The following is a 16,779-nucleotide window of genomic DNA, read 5'->3' on the forward strand; positions in this document are numbered from 1 at the left end:
GGCTTAGACTGTAGCTGTTGAAGACCAAGAAATGTCTACAATCTTTGAATATTTGCAGAAATTATAACGAAGGGATTTTTGCAGGATGGGAATGTGCCATTTTTATCACTACATGGCTTTCTTCTACAAAGAAAAACACACTTGTTGTGTGTTTTCACTGTATTAGACATATTTTACAGTTTTTTTCTATATTCTTGAACAATATATCTTGTCAGATCTGTAACATATTTTATCGTTTAGCCCAATTGCTGCCATATTAGCCTTCTACAAGAACTTCCATGGGTGAAAAGGTGAAATGTTTTCTGATTCAAAAAAGGGGGAGGGGAGGGGTGGCTGAATGTACCCCTCATCCCAAAAAAGGATTTATTTACTCCAGTGTGTGTCATATGTCAAAGTAAGATATTAAAAGTCTAAAAATAAATTATTCTAATACACATGCACTTTGAGATGGAAGCTGTGACCTATATATTTTGAAGCAATAAAGGTTTCAAGAATCAAAATATATCAGGCTGCCCATGTATAGATTCTGCTTAGTGTGCATGATCAACTTCTATAAAAGCCAAGAGGGTAGACCAGAAGAGATGCAGAGAAGACCTTAGAAGTTCCATCAAGTGGTAAGAGCCTGTGTTGACTGTGAGTGACTGAAAGGAATTTAACATCATCACTTATGCGTCTGTACTCAAAGTAATTGTGTTTTTATTTATATTAATACATTTTAATAAATTGATTTTATTTATTTATTTTTTAAATCCAAGGGTAGTGAACATTTCATCTGGTCTCAAGGACAAAAGGCAAGTGAGTTTATGATTCACTGTGTGGATTAGGGTAGAGGAAAACAGTTGTTATAGTCTGTATTATAGATGAAAACTGGTGAAGCATGCTGTTTTTAAAAACCTGTAATTTATTTACAAAGAAATGTGTTCAAAATGTATTAGTAAGATGAATTTAAGGAAGGGGTCCCATTGACCCTTTATTTTTTGTGCCAAATATACCACCTATTGTATTCACTTTTATTGTGTTGTATTGTATTCTGTTTTTCTTCTTCCACTTTTGAGTCTATGAGAGCCCATAGAACCTCTTGTGGGAAAGTTATATAAATTTGGCCCAAATGCAGAGGACATTTGACACATTTCTGTGCAGACTCAGTCTGAGGAAACAGAAAAAGAAGCGGGAAAGGGTCAATTGATGATGCTATAATAGAGCAAAACATGAAATTGGTTCAAACTACAGAACTGATGGTCTGATTAAATTCAAACTTGGGATGCAGTGTTGCTATCATAATCCATCATGAGATTTGCATAAATATAAATCATTAGAAAAGTGAATATAATGAAACCAAATCTGTCACAGAAATTTCTTAATATTTGTCAGGAAATATTTGTCTGTTTCATACATACTCATAGCAGGAGGATGCACTCAGGCAGAGAGACCACAAGTGAGACTCATAGTTGGCAGTGAAAATCTCTGTATTGTACTGAAACTTCATATATGCCACAATTCATATTGTACTGTATGTGCCATCCCCTGACACCATCATTTCACCAGAAAGACATATTCAGTCGACATTTTTGCCATTAATGGGCCCCTTACCTGCTTCTTGATTTCTATCTAAATGTTTATCTAGTATTGTTTTATGTGTCTGTATTCATGTGTAAGCCTACACTTAGGAATATGCCTCTTTCCTAACACAATTCATGTGTTTTATATTTTATGTGTCTTGCCTTTGTTGAATATTTATGAAATTTGTAATGGATAAGTCTCTCTTTAGTAAGCCGCCACCATGAGTACAGACGCGGAGATGGCCGCTTATGGCAAAGCTGCCATTTACCTTCGTAAGCCTGAGAGGGAGAGAATGGAGGCTCAGGCCAAACCGTTTGATGCCAAGGCTGCCTGCTATGTGGCTGATGTCAAAGAGTTGTACCTCAAGGGAACAATCAAGAGCAAAGATGGTAACAAAGTCACAGTTGTTTTGCTTGACACTCAGGAGGTAAATTTGAATTTCCATTTCATGTAGATACTCATTAAATTACTTAATACATTGTTTTCTTTTATATCTAATATCTAATTTATCAAATTTATAGGAGAGAGTTGCTAAGGAAGAAGATGTCTACCCAATGAATCCTCCCAAGTATGACAAGATTGAGGACATGGCCATGATGACCCATCTCAATGAAGCCTCTGTGCTGTATAACCTCAAAGAGCGTTATGCTGCATGGATGATCTACGTAAGTTCTGAAATGACATATAAAGCATTTAAGTTCATTTTTTTCTGTGTTGTTGCAATCTGACCACGTCTCTGCTCATTTCAGACCTACTCTGGACTCTTCTGCGCAACTGTGAACCCCTACAAGTGGCTCCCAGTGTATGATGCAGAAGTGGTGTCTGCCTACAGAGGCAAAAAGCGTATGGAGGCTCCACCCCACATCTTCTCTGTCTCTGACAACGCATATCAGTTCATGCAGTGTGGTAAGACATTATGGAATTGAATGCTATAGAATTCATTAAGATGAATTTGATGTTGCTGTTAATATAAGAAATATTTACCGGATATTTTACAAATTTCAATCAACAGACAGAGAAAACCAGTCTGTCCTGATTACGTAAGTATTTTATTTTAATTTCAGACCATATAACATAGATGGAAAATTTTTGGAGATATTTACAAAATAGAATTTAAGACTGAACAAAGATTGAATATACATTGAAAAGTCTACATGTCTTTCAATCTTCTGTCTTCTAATCTCTTATAAACCAGCGGAGAATCTGGTGCTGGAAAGACTGTGAACACCAAACGTGTCATCCAGTACTTTGCCACAGTTGCAGTGTCAGGTGTCAAGAAAGAGGCCAGTAAAATAAAGGTACGAGATACAAAACTATGTCATATATATTATTTTAAAAAATGATGATTTACACTCATCTCACAAACTATACGATATGTGAATTTGTGAAATGCCTATAAATTGTGTTTAGTCATGAAATAGAAAAACAATTGAAAATAAACAAAAACCCTTCAAACATCACAGGGCTCTCTTGAGGACCAGATCATTGCTGCCAACCCTCTGCTTGAGTCTTATGGTAATGCCAAGACTGTGAGAAATGACAACTCCTCTCGTTTTGTAAGTTAACCACTGTTTATTTACAGTACAGATGGTCAGTTGTGTTAAATTTTACTGTACAGAGTTTTCTATAAAGAGATTATAATTATTATGTATGTATTATGCTATTATGATTTAAACAGGGTAAATTCATCAGAATTCACTTCGGCACCACTGGAAAACTGGCTAGTGCTGACATTGAGACATGTAGGTGGACACGATTTCATTGATCCATCCTGAACAGTTGTCTTTGTCTGTCACTCTTCAGATGATTGTGACTCAAGTACATTTTCTCAACAGATCTGCTGGAGAAGTCTAGAGTGTCATTCCAGCTTCCAGATGAGAGAGGCTACCACATCTTCTTCCAGATGATGACCAACCATAAGCCTGAGATTGTTGGTAGGTGCACATATTTCATTCATTCAATGTTTCAGATAATATTGTAAGATGCTCTTTCATTAATGCTGTGTATTTTACAGAAATGTGCCTCATCACCACCAACCCCTATGACTTCCCCATGTGCAGTCAGGGTCAGATCACAGTGGCCAGCATTGATGATAAAGCTGAGCTGGATGCTACTGATGTGAGTCATTGCTATTTAAATATTGACATTCTATTTAAATATGGCAAATCATATATTTTATTATTCTCTGTAATTTACAGGAAGCTATTGACATTCTTGGTTTCACAAATGAGGAGAAAATGGGCATCTACAAGTTCACTGGAGCTGTGCTTCATCATGGTAACATGAAGTTCAAGCAGAAGCAGCGTGAGGAGCAGGCTGAGCCTGATGGCAATGAGGGTGAGACTTGTGTAATCCTGGGCTTTAAAATAGTAACCATTGCACTGACTTTGCTGATAACAGAAACTGTGTATAAAATGTTTAGTGTAAATATAAACTAGAAGTTGCGTGCATATCAATAAATCTAAAAATAAAAAGGAAAGTACCTAGTGCCTGATTTATTATAATTTTACACTACAGACTCTATAGAGCAAAGATAATTTATTTTAAAATGTATTTAACAGAGGCTGACAAAATCGCCTATCTTCTGGGTTTGAACTCTGCTGAAATGCTGAAGGGTTTGTGCTACCCCAGAGTCAAGGTCGGAAATGAGTATGTGACCAAAGGCCAGACCGTGGCACAGGTATAGTAACATTTCCAGCATGCCATGTGTTTAAAACTCAAATTATGGCTAATTATTGCAGAAGCAGAATGAAATATCCACTCTATTCTACTTACAGGTGTACAACTCTGTTAGCGCCTTGGCCAAATCTATCTATGAGAGGATGTTCTTGTGGATGGTCATTCGTATCAACCAGATGTTGGACACAAAACAACAAAGAAATTTCTACATTGGTGTGCTGGATATTGCTGGCTTTGAGATCTTTGATGTAAGAATGATTCTTTTATCTCTTTTTATGTCAAAATGAATGATATTCAGAAGGTAGTAAATGTTTCTGTCATTTTTTGTCCTCCAGTACAACAGCATGGAGCAGCTGTGTATCAACTTCACTAATGAGAAACTGCAACAGTTTTTCAACCACACCATGTTTGTGCTGGAGCAAGAGGAGTACAAGAAGGAGGGCATTGTTTGGGATTTCATTGACTTCGGCATGGACTTGGCTTCTTGCATTGAGCTCATTGAGAAGGTTATCAATGGTTTATGAATTTATTAATTTCCATTGATCCTATTCTCAAAATCTCCAATTTTTGACAATAAACAACATTCTTTTATAAACAGCCCATGGGTATCTTCTCCATCCTTGAAGAGGAGTGCATGTTCCCCAAGGCTTCAGACGCTTCCTTCAAGAACAAGTTATACGATCAGCATCTTGGCAAGAACAAAGCTTTCGAGAAACCAAAGCCTGCCAAAGGCAAGGCTGAAGCCCACTTCTCCCTGGTTCACTACGCTGGAACTGTGGACTACAATGTCACTGGCTGGCTGGACAAGAACAAGGATCCACTGAATGATTCTGTTCTGCTGCTGTACCAGAAGTCTTCTGTCAAACTGCTGGCTACTCTCTACCCACCTGTTGTTGAGGGTAAAGAAAAAAATCTATTTAACAAAACTTTGATTCAGTTTTGAACTAACTTTCTTGTTTTTGCATTTATACATGTTCCTTTGTATTTTTATCTCAATAGATAATACTAAAAAGGGAGGCAAGAAGAAGGGTGGCTCCATGCAGACTGTGTCCTCCCAGTTCAGGGTATGTATAGAGATGACATCACAGCAATATTGCATTATTTTAGAAAAAAAAGAAAATAAAGAAATACAAAGCATGCCAAACTTTTTCTATTCTCCACAGGAGAACTTGGGCAAACTCATGACCAACTTGAGGGCCACTCACCCTCACTTTGTGCGTTGCTTGATTCCCAATGAGTCCAAGACTCCAGGTAAAGTATATATAAAAAATAAAAAAAAAAAACGTACAAATATTTTGGTTCTCAATATATATGATGAAGTTAATTTACCAAGTTCATGGTGTAAACTGTTCGTTTTAGGTCTCATGCAGAACTTCCTGGTTATCCACCAGCTGAGGTGTAACGGTGTTCTGGAGGGTATCAGAATCTGCACAAAGGGCTTCCCCAGCAGAATCCAATATGGTGACTTTAAGCAGAGGTAAATGGGACCACATGAAAACAACATTTCCTAGGAGGCTCCTAATTAAAAGATATGAAGTATTTTGATAAATTTTCCACAGATACAAGGTGCTGAATGCCGGTGTTATCCCAGAGGGACAGTTTATGGATAACAAGAAGGCCAGTGAGAAACTCCTGGGATCCATCGACGTTAATCATGACGACTACAGATTTGGACATACAAAGGTTCATTATTTAGTTTTACAAATTTCAAAGATTCAGTGATCATGGTCATTTAGCTTATACAGGTTAAATCAATATATTTTGATTTACTGTTTTACATAAATTCAGGTGTTCTTCAAAGCTGGTCTTCTGGGTGTTCTTGAGGAGATGCGTGATGAGAAACTGGCTGCTCTGGTCACAATGACTCAGGCTCTCTGCCGTGGCTACGTGATGAGGAGGGAGTATGTGAAAATGACGGAGAGGAGGTGATTATTGTCATGAGTAAATATGACATCAATGATAACTGCAAACTTAATAATGATTATGCCATTCAATGATGAATTATTCACAGGGAGTCGATTTACACCATCCAATACAACATCCGTTCATTCATGAATGTCAAACACTGGCCATGGATGAAGGTTTATTACAAGATTAAGCCTCTGCTTCAGAGTGCAGAGACTGAGAAGGAGCTGGCAAACATGAAAGAGGACTATACAAAATGCAAAGAGGCTTTGGTTAAGGCTGAAGCCAAAAAGAAGGAGCTTGAAGAGAAGATGGTATCACTGTTGCAAGAGAAAAATGATCTGCAGCTGCAAGTAGCATCTGTGAGTATATTTTATAATGAACTGAATTTTGGCTACATTAAAAATAAGCAAGGTTGTTTCCAATGAAATAGCAATCTATTTTACTAACAGGAATCTGAGGGTCTCTCAGATGCTGAGGAGAGGTGTGAGGGTCTGATTAAAAGCAAAATCCAACTTGAAGCTAAACTCAAGGAGACAACTGAGAGACTGGAGGATGAGGAAGAAATCAGTGCTGAACTGACAGCCAAGAAGAGGAAACTGGAGGATGAGTGCTCTGAGCTGAAGAAAGACATTGATGACCTGGAGCTCACCTTGGCTAAAGTGGAGAAGGAGAAACATGCCACTGAGAATAAGGTTAGAGATTGAATTGGTTTAACATTAAATTTAATCTCTATTTTATATATTGATATAGAATACGAATTGTAATATTTAATATTTACTTGGAACAAAAAATCCTTCAGGTCAAGAACTTGACAGAGGAAATGGCCGCTCAGGATGAGAGCATTGCCAAGCTTACGAAGGAGAAGAAAGCCCTCCAAGAGTCACATCAGCAGACACTGGATGATCTTCAGGCCGAGGAGGACAAAGTCAACACCCTGACCAAAGCCAAGACAAAGCTTGAGCAGCAAGTTGATGATGTGAGTTGATTATGTAAATTAATTATATTAATTCATCAAATCAACTGTTTTCTGCTGTGAACATATTTTATATATCATTGCCCTGTAGCTTGAGGGTTCCCTTGAACAAGAGAAGAAGCTCCGCATGGACCTGGAGAGAACCAAGAGAAAGCTTGAAGGAGACCTGAAATTATCCCAAGAGTCCGTCATGGACCTGGAGAATGAGAAGCAGCAATCTGATGAGAAAATAAAAAAGTAATTAAAGCAGGAAATCTTTGAAAACATTGAACATTTTTATTGTTGTGTTATGTTTTTTTTTTTACAAGTACTTATTGTTGAACAGGAAAGACTTTGAAACAGGTCAGCTGCTCAGCAAGATTGAAGATGAACAATCTCTAGGTGCTCAACTCCAGAAGAAAATCAAGGAGCTTCAGGTATTTAGAGATTTTTTTTCGAACATTACATCATTATGATCAAATACAGATAACCAAAAATCGAATTAACTACTTTCCACCATAGGCCCGCATTGAGGAACTTGAGGAAGAGATCGAGGCTGAGCGCGCTGCTCGTGCCAAGATTGAGAAGCAGAGAGCTGATCTCTCCAGGGAACTTGAGGAGATCAGTGAGAGGCTTGAGGAGGCTGGAGGAGCCACTGCTGCTCAGATCGAGATGAATAAGAAGCGTGAAGCTGAATTCCAGAAGCTGCGTCGTGATCTTGAAGAGTCCACCCTCCAGCATGAAGCTACTGCTGGTGCCCTCCGCAAGAAGCAGGCAGACAGTGTGGCCGAGCTGGGAGAGCAAATCGACAACCTGCAGCGTGTTAAGCAGAAGCTTGAGAAAGAGAAGAGTGAATTCAAAATGGAGATTGATGATCTTTCCAGCAACATGGAAGCTGTTGCCAAAGCAAAGGTTGGGAAATATTCTAAAGAATATATGTGACCCATGCTGGCAAAATGTGTCGGAATACGCATGTGCTAATTACGAGCTACAGCCAAATGTAAATTTTGGTCGAATTTCATTTTCATTCACAAAAATTGGTTCATTAAGCCCTCTTCTAGCGATCCCAATGCTCCAAATAGTAATTAAACATCTAAAATGATCTTTATTTTTACGTTTTCTGAGAGGTGTACCTTCCTAAATCTTTCCTTTGTTCTAATAATCCATGAAAAATTGCCATTTTTCTTTACTCGCTTCTCAACGACTGGTGCTTCCCCTCAGCACAAGTTTTAATATTCATAGCGAATTCTCGATGGCTTAAGTCTGAACCAATGAAATATGATTTTTAAACTCATGCTGATGTAAACAAAATGATCTTACTTGCACTGACTGACAGATCAACACAAAGCACAAAGACGCCTCTCAGACAGCACGCAATCCTAATATACACATGTCCACAGAATTGCAGTATTTCAAAATATCTGTCTTGGCGAATATTCACGTAAACCTTATCTGTTATGCCTTAAGTGAACGTTTGGTTAACTGTTGGGGAAAAACATCAGCTATGTAACATTATATTAGATATGTGCACTACAGTAGGTCTCAATAGACAGGCTGCTGTCTCATTAATGTTAATCAAACAATTGTGGTATCATGGAAAAAAATTGAATATATATTTTTCCTATAGATATTTGGTTTTGATTTGGTGTGTGCCAAATTTGGTGGTATTACCATGGATTTTAAGGTATGGTTGCTGGGTGATTTTGTTTTGGATCCTTCAGAATAACTAGATTTTTCTCAAAATATACTTTTGACTATTGACTTCAAATAGGTGTAGCGCAATCCTTTTTTGTCTGATTCCAATAAATCATACATCATACATCATCATACAGTACATGAAGGTTTTTTGATAAGAATAAAAGTAAATAACAATAACTCATTTTTGAAAATGTGCTCATTGTGACTCATTTTGCCAGCACGGGTCACATACAACAAGTCTTGAAGTTCTTTCAAATATCTAATGACTTTTGTATTTGCAGGGCAATCTTGAGAAGATGTGCCGCACACTTGAGGACCAACTTAGTGAAATTAAGTCCAAGAATGCCGAGAACGTTCGTCAGTTAAATGATCTCAGTACTCAAAGTGCAAGATTTCAAACTGAAAATGGTAACTCATGAACAAATTCATATTATATCAAAAGTAATTAATGTCAATAATTAACAATAATTATCAAAATTTCTGACTGTAACACTGATACAATCTTACATCCATTTGTTTTTAAATAAACTGATAGAGACATAGAAAAGTCTGACACAGTGTATCTAAATCTATACAGGTGAGTTTGGCCGTCAGCTGGAGGAGAAGGAGGCTCTGGTTTCTCAGCTCACCAGAGGCAAACAAGCTTCCACTCAGCAAATTGAGGAGCTTAAGAGGCATATTGAAGAGGAGGTTAAGGTAGTACAGCATAATCAATTCATGCACATACTTGTCAATTACTTTACTGTAGAGACAATAATACAATAATATTATGCGACTTTGTCCCTTAGGCTAAGAACGCACTGGCCCATGCTGTGCAATCAGCCCGTCATGACTGTGACCTGCTCCGTGAGCAGTTTGAGGAAGAGCAGGAGGCAAAGGCTGAGCTGCAGCGGGGAATGTCAAAGGCCAACAGTGAGGTTGCTCAGTGGAGAACCAAATATGAAACTGATGCCATCCAGCGCACTGAGGAGCTTGAAGAGTCCAAGTATGTATATTACTGTATAATATTCCTAACTCTCACAGCTATTTTATAGATTAGAATTAAAAATAATGTGTATTACTTAACAGGAAGAAGCTGGCTCAGCGTCTGCAAGAGGCAGAGGAACAAGTTGAGGCCGTAAACTCCAAATGTGCATCTCTGGAGAAGACCAAACAGAGACTCCAGGCTGAGGTGGAGGACCTCATGATCGATGTGGAGAGAGCCAATGGTTTGGCTGCCAACCTTGACAAGAAGCAGAGGAACTTCGACAAGGTAAACAGTTTTAGTCATATCATATTCTCTTTGTAAAGTATTGCTGGAATGGGCTTTGTTCAACATTTTTTAAACAAACTCTATCCTAAAATATCTCCACCAAAGGTCCTGGCAGAATGGAAGCAGAAATATGAGGAAGGTCAGGCCGAGCTGGAAGGTGCCCAGAAAGAGGCTCGTTCACTCAGCACTGAACTGTTCAAGATGAAGAACTCCTATGAGGAGAGTCTGGATCAGCTGGAGACCCTCAAGAGAGAGAACAAGAATCTGCAGCGTAAGAATGAAACCGTTAAATTAGAAAAAAAAAACTTAAAGGGATTGTTCACCAAAAATGAAAATTATTTTACTAATTACTGATCCTCATGTCGTTCCAAACTCGTGAAACTTTTGTTCATCTTCCGAACACAAATTAAGATCCTTTTGATGAAATCTGAGAGCTCAATTCATATGGATTAGTTTGATGATCTCTTTATATCCTTTTTGAAGTGTCAAAGAATCAATTATGTAGCTGTCTATGGAGGGACAGAAAACTTTCAAATTTCATCAAAATTTGCGTTCCAAAGATAAACGAAAGTCTTACGGGTTTGTAATGACACGAGGGTGAGTAATTAATTAATGATAACATTTTCAGTTTTGGGTGAACTATCCCTTTAAATGTTCTAATTATCAGTGAACATTAAAAAGTAAGCACATATGATTAATGCATGTGCATTATGACACATATTATATGTTTTTCTCTCTATAGAGGAAATTTCAGATCTGACAGAGCAGTTAGGTGAGACTGGTAAGAGCATCCATGAGCTGGAAAAGGCCAAGAAGACAGTGGAGACTGAGAAGTCAGAGATTCAGACGGCCTTGGAAGAGGCTGAAGTGAGTATCTGGAGATCAATATGGAATTCTTGCTAGAACCATCATACTGTGTTGTTGTATTCATCAACACACTGTGTGTATTTTCATTCTTATATTTAAATGTTGTTTTATTTTTCATAGGGTACACTGGAGCATGAGGAGTCCAAGATTCTTTGTGTCCAGCTTGAGCTAAACCAGATCAAGGGAGAGATTGACAGGAAGCTTGCAGAGAAGGATGAGGAGATGGAGCAGATCAAGAGGAACAGCCAGAGAGTCATTGAATCCATGCAGGGCACTCTGGACTCTGAAGTCAGGAGCAGGAATGATGCCCTGAGAATCAAGAAGAAGATGGAGGGAGACCTTAATGAGATGGAGATTCAGCTGAGCCACTCCAATCGCCAGGCTGCTGAGGCCCAGAAACAGCTCAGGAACGTTCAGGGACAACTTAAGGTATGCATAGGAATTTTTCTTTTTGACTTTGGGATGCATTCATATTTTTTTTAAATAATCTAACATATGGTAAGTACAGCCTAGCAGAAATCACATCGAAAGCTCATTCTAAAGCTATTGTTATGTTCAGGATGCCCAACTGCACCTTGATGATGCCCAGAGAGGACAGGAAGACATGAAGGAGCAGGTGGCCATGGTGGAGCGCAGAAACACTCTGATGCAGGCTGAGATTGAGGAGCTGAGAGCTGCTCTGGAGCAGACAGAGAGAGGCCGCAAAGTGGCTGAACAAGAGCTGGTGGATATCAGTGAGCGTGTTGGGCTGCTGCACTCTCAGGTAAGGGCATATTGTTTCCCTGAAATTAAGGGAATTGAGAGCATCATTCAAAATGTTCAAACTGTTGCTTTCCATTTTGTAGAACACAAGTCTCCTGAACACCAAGAAGAAGCTTGAGGCTGACCTTATTCATGTCCAGAGTGAAGTTGATGACACTGTACAGGAAGCCAGAAATGCAGAGGAGAAGGCCAAGAAGGCCATTACTGATGTGAGAAACAGTAGCTGCCAAATGTTGCATAAGACGCTAACATTCATTTTACGTAAAACATGTGGATCTAATGACTTTCTGTATTAATGCAAAAGGCTGCAATGATGGCAGAAGAGCTGAAGAAGGAGCAGGACACCAGTTCTCACCTTGAGAGGATGAAGAAGAATCTGGAGGTCACAGTGAAGGACCTGCAGCACCGTCTGGATGAGGCTGAGAATCTGGCCATGAAAGGAGGAAAGAAACAACTCCAGAAGTTGGAGTCCAGAGTAAGCCTCTTTATAGTTATGATATGGGCAAGGTGAAGTATGTTATATTATGATTTGTTTGAATAAAAATAATATGTTCTTTAGGTCCGTGAGCTTGAGACTGAAGTTGAAGCTGAGCAGAGACGTGGAGCTGATGCTGTTAAAGGTGTCCGCAAATATGAGAGGAGAGTGAAAGAGCTCACTTATCAGGTATGACCATATTCCTCACAAGTTTGTTCAGACAAAAGAGTCTGTATAATAGTGTATGCACTGACAATGCCTATTTTTAGTAAAGGATCAATGCTTAATTTTGTAAATGTGTATTTTTTGAAGACTGACGAGGACAAGAAGAACATCAGCAGACTCCAGGATTTGGTTGACAAACTGCAGCTGAAGGTCAAAGTCTACAAGAGGCAGTCTGAAGAGGCGGTATGTAAAATCTAATAGAACATTTTGACACTGTAATTATTTATATTGGAATGCTAATTTGATGAAATGTGATACATGAACCATATTAAAAAAAAAACTTTAGGAGGAGCAAGGCAACACTCACCTGTCCAAGTTGAGGAAGGTGCAGCATGAGCTTGAGGAGGCTGAGGAGCGTGCTGACATTTCTGAGTCTCAGGTCAACAAGCTCAGACTAAAGAGCCGTGATTCCGGAAAGGTTAGACTAAGTAGATTAGTTTTTTGCATTATTTATTCAACTTGTTTATCCAAATATATGAACTACCTCTTAGAAGTAGTAGTGGAACTATAGTAATTGCATTTTGCTGATGTTACATATCCTGTATGACATTTGCACATCTGTATTCTCTTCATTATGTAAAGTGAAGAACATTTTTGTTAATAAGACTAATGTTTAACTCTTCCTTCTTTCCCAGGCCAAAGAAGAATGAATCTTTAACACTTGAAAGGAGCATTAAAGTCATATAATATGAATGTTTAATGTAAAAGTACCTTTCTTAATAAAACTTTTTATTTCAGCAAATAATTTTGTGTGATTTTTCAACAAGATACACTAGTACAACACTAATATCGGATATATATGATTACATTAAACCTTATTATTCACATCACAAGTGTGCTGAGTATCAAGAGTGTCTTGAAACCAAATTTGAACTTTTAAAGGTTCCATAAAAGTTCAAAAGGTTTCATAAAATTGAATTCTCATGTTTACTGAATGCATTTGCTCAAACATTTCAGTTTCCACCCTGGACTGATGTTATTGACTATTGCAATATTCTGTGAACTAGCCTTCCAGTTAGCACAATTAAGCCTCTACAGATGATCCAGAGATCTAAAAAGTAAATATAATACCTGGAAAAAGCTATCTGTAACCTATCACATTTCTCATTTTCATTAAATTATATGATATTATAATATAATATATATTTATATATATACATTTATTATAATTATTATATTTAATATAATATAATTTAATTAATTTATAATATAATGCATGCATTTATAATATAATACCCTATAATGAGCAAGCAACCAGGTGTTTTTCTGAAATACAAAAATATGAGTGAATGACACGTGTGGAGTACTATGATGTATCACACAACGCTCTCACACCAAGCACTGAATGAGCCAGAGATGGCTCAGTCACATCCAGTCTATAATATCTCGCAAATGTTTGCGGTGATGCCCAGCTGGCCAGCTCCAAATATCCTAAATAGACACCTCTGAACAGTGCCCAAGAGGAAACCATTTCTGGAGTGAGCTCGAAGCCCTGATAAATATTGTACATTTTTGTGTCTTTGTAACACATTACAATCGCGTTTACTGCTCAGTGAGAGAGTGGTAAAACGAAATGGGTCCCCCCTTATAATTGTCAGCACAAGAGACGAAGAGCGGACTGCTCTTTCATAACAAACTCATCCTCTGCACGTAAGTGCGGGCACAGATAGTTTAACCGCTCTTCTTCTGATGTAGAAAAAGGTGTGCTTCTGATGTCTCATTGACTTTAGGAACAAACTCCGGATTAGTTTTCAGTGTAACTTTCGATCCACCCACTGAAAACCGCATACAGTGAGAATGTACAGACAAAGCGTGTAATTCACTCACCCGCTTTGATGTAGTGAGAGCAAGCAGTAAAGCTGTCTTTAAAGAAAGACACTGTAAATCAATACTCTTTAATGGTTCAATAGGGGGCTGGAAGAACACGTCCAGAACCACAGATAAATCCCAGGATGGGATCAGAGACTTAGTGACCGGAAGTAACCGTCTCACACCCTCATAAATCATTATACTGTATTAAGGGGTGCTAGCTTATTGTTTCTGAATCCAGCCCCAAATGACAAGCTGAGATGAACTTATACTGTTGAAAAGGCTCTACCTTTATCTAATAGTTCCTGCAGAAAGCAGAGAACATTTGATACAGAGCATAAGAACGAAAGGATTCATCTCTCTGCGCACCATCGTTCAGAAACGTCTCGGGTTACGACTGTAACTCTTGTTCCCTGAGAACAGGGAACGAGACACAGCGTCCTGAGACACTTTGGGGAACGCCTCAGCATGACTGATGACTGAAGTTCAGTATAATCACTGCAATTGTATTGGCCGGCGACAGCCATGACGTCACTACTAGTGTGACCAGGAAGTTTAAAAGGGTGCCTAGAGAACATGTCATCCATTTCTTCATCTGAAGGGACTGTGCAAGCAGCCTGGAGGCATGGCGATGAGACGCACTGTGTTTTCAGATCATCCGTGCTTCTTCAGCAGTGTAGAGAGAGTGCGCGCGCATGGTTGCCAGATACTATTGAAAAGACCGGGTAAAAAATGTGTTCTTTTAACAGAAAAGCTCTGACTGGGGGTTTAAATGATTGAAATCTGGCAACCGTAAGCATGAAGCTCGTAAAAACAGTCAATGTGTTGTCGTCTCCTTTATATGACAATAACAAGTAGTTTTGGTCAAGTTTTTATTTTTTAAACACATTTCAGTCTCATCTTTTTTCGTCATCGATATTGCATGTGTTGATATAGTCACAATTATCGTTTAATGACGTGGGTGTCGTCTCTCATCGTCTTGTCTTAGTCAGGGAAAAACAGGTCGTCAACGAACATTTTCCGTCATAGTTTTCGTTAACTATGCTCTCAGTGATATGTGTTGGATCCCCGCTATGATAACAGTAACTTTCTCAAATGTTTACAGAACAAGCGGAAACCCAGTGTGCCTGTATCTTTCTCTATAGGCCTATGTCACAGAAAAATTGAAGACTGGAAGTATGTCTTTTAGTAGGGATATGGCTCTTCCGGTTAGCTTTTTACAATGGCGGAGTCCGATAGATACCGCTGGACAAAATCTCTCCGCAACCTGCCTGAAATCACATATGACGATGTGGTTTGGATGGTAAATGAAAACTCTCAAGTGGAAACGTCAAAACTGAGGAAAGGGTACAAGTTCTTCTGGGAGAACCATTGTTGTTATAGCTCTAGCCGTTCGCCAGTAAGGTAAACGTTTCTATGGTAACACCGAGTTGGACCAATCAGCAGACGTTGCTGCTACGCTTAAGATTGTGGGTAGTGTAGTTTTTTTTCATAAGATCGCGGATAAAACATGTTTTTCTTAAAACAAGGTTGATTTCATACGAACTTATAGCTTCTACAGGAGCAAAAACCTTCGTTTCACAACCTCATAGCTCGTGGTCAGTCTACCTCGGATGGTTTAGACATTATGGCTGATAATCTAAATCCTTATCGAGAAATACTGTTGACCGGAAGTTCTGAATCCCTACTCCGCGTTCCGGAAGTAGGAAGTGTGACATAGGCCTATTGCTGTTCTATTACAAGATAGAAAGTCTAAGGCCTTCAATAGCCGTACAGCAAACCCAACTAATCTTGTGCCTATTACACGTCAAACTAAGATCTGCAGACTCAGAGCGGGTAGGAGAGGTGGGGGTCTAGCTGCTCTTTTTAAAGATATCTATCAATGTAAGCAAATATAATTTGGGAATTACCCGTCTTTCGAATATCTGGGTATTGTGTTAAAAGGTGCTCCATGCATTTTACTTATCATTATTTACAGGCCTCCAAAATACTATCCAGCCTTTGCTGAGGATTTTACAGAACTGTTATCAACAATTGCAGAGTTTGACTGTTTTGCCATTGCTGGAGATTTTAACATTCACATAGATAATGCAGAAACCAATATGGTAAAAGAAATCAAAACTGTTTAAAAACTTTTGATCTGACTCAGCATGTAACTGGACCCACACACAATCGTGGACACACTTTAGATTTACTTATCAGTAAGGGTCTAAACATTTAATTGATTGTCCGATCATTTCTGTATTTTCTTTGATATATTGATCTCTCCTGCCACTGAAGCTAGATCTGTGTCTGTCAAGAAGAGATGCTTAAATGAGAACACAAGTGTACAATGAAAAAGTACATGCAGCACCTTGGGAATAAAAACACCTTGGCAAGAATTCTAAAATTGTAAAATTAAAAAATTTCTAAGAAAGCCAACTGTAGCTGCACAGTAAAAGGGAGAGAAGCTTAAAAGGCTGCTGGATCAACGATGGACTGGACACCTTGAGGCGGTGTCCGTGGTGCTGAAAACGCACGACACGCTTGTGGATTATCTGAATGAAATCACAACCACAAGAAAAGGTGCTGACGTAAAAATTGAACCTGTTG

General features: G+C 38.6%; 1 protein-coding gene across 1 annotated transcript in view; it reads left to right on the forward strand.

Annotated features, from left to right (window-relative positions):
• The first annotated feature begins 517 nt into the window (after positions 1–517).
• The window catches only part of LOC311076898 (uncharacterized protein), a 35,537-nt gene continuing 19,275 nt past the window's right edge, over positions 518–16,779 (forward strand). Inside the window, 41 exon segments of the mRNA XM_084105413.1 lie at positions 518–614; positions 756–795; positions 1,773–1,987; positions 2,082–2,225; positions 2,310–2,466; positions 2,573–2,600; positions 2,756–2,858; positions 3,024–3,116; positions 3,239–3,302; positions 3,396–3,494; positions 3,575–3,678; positions 3,759–3,897; positions 4,122–4,240; positions 4,338–4,487; positions 4,575–4,745; positions 4,838–5,138; positions 5,239–5,303; positions 5,403–5,490; positions 5,599–5,716; positions 5,799–5,922; positions 6,028–6,164; positions 6,251–6,506; positions 6,597–6,839; positions 6,947–7,123; positions 7,212–7,357; positions 7,446–7,536; positions 7,622–8,011; positions 9,079–9,205; positions 9,375–9,493; positions 9,586–9,782; positions 9,866–10,049; positions 10,155–10,320; positions 10,792–10,916; positions 11,037–11,345; positions 11,476–11,679; positions 11,762–11,887; positions 11,983–12,153; positions 12,238–12,345; positions 12,349–12,561; positions 12,665–12,796; positions 13,014–13,026. Of these exon segments, the coding sequence (XP_083961539.1) occupies positions 1,781–1,987; positions 2,082–2,225; positions 2,310–2,466; positions 2,573–2,600; positions 2,756–2,858; positions 3,024–3,116; positions 3,239–3,302; positions 3,396–3,494; positions 3,575–3,678; positions 3,759–3,897; positions 4,122–4,240; positions 4,338–4,487; positions 4,575–4,745; positions 4,838–5,138; positions 5,239–5,303; positions 5,403–5,490; positions 5,599–5,716; positions 5,799–5,922; positions 6,028–6,164; positions 6,251–6,506; positions 6,597–6,839; positions 6,947–7,123; positions 7,212–7,357; positions 7,446–7,536; positions 7,622–8,011; positions 9,079–9,205; positions 9,375–9,493; positions 9,586–9,782; positions 9,866–10,049; positions 10,155–10,320; positions 10,792–10,916; positions 11,037–11,345; positions 11,476–11,679; positions 11,762–11,887; positions 11,983–12,153; positions 12,238–12,345; positions 12,349–12,561; positions 12,665–12,796; positions 13,014–13,026 (5,908 nt within the window). The 5' untranslated portion in view covers positions 518–614; positions 756–795; positions 1,773–1,780.

This window comes from Abramis brama, assembly GCF_963993115.1.
Source record: "Abramis brama genome assembly, chromosome: 25".
NCBI lineage: Eukaryota > Metazoa > Chordata > Actinopteri > Cypriniformes > Leuciscidae > Abramis > Abramis brama.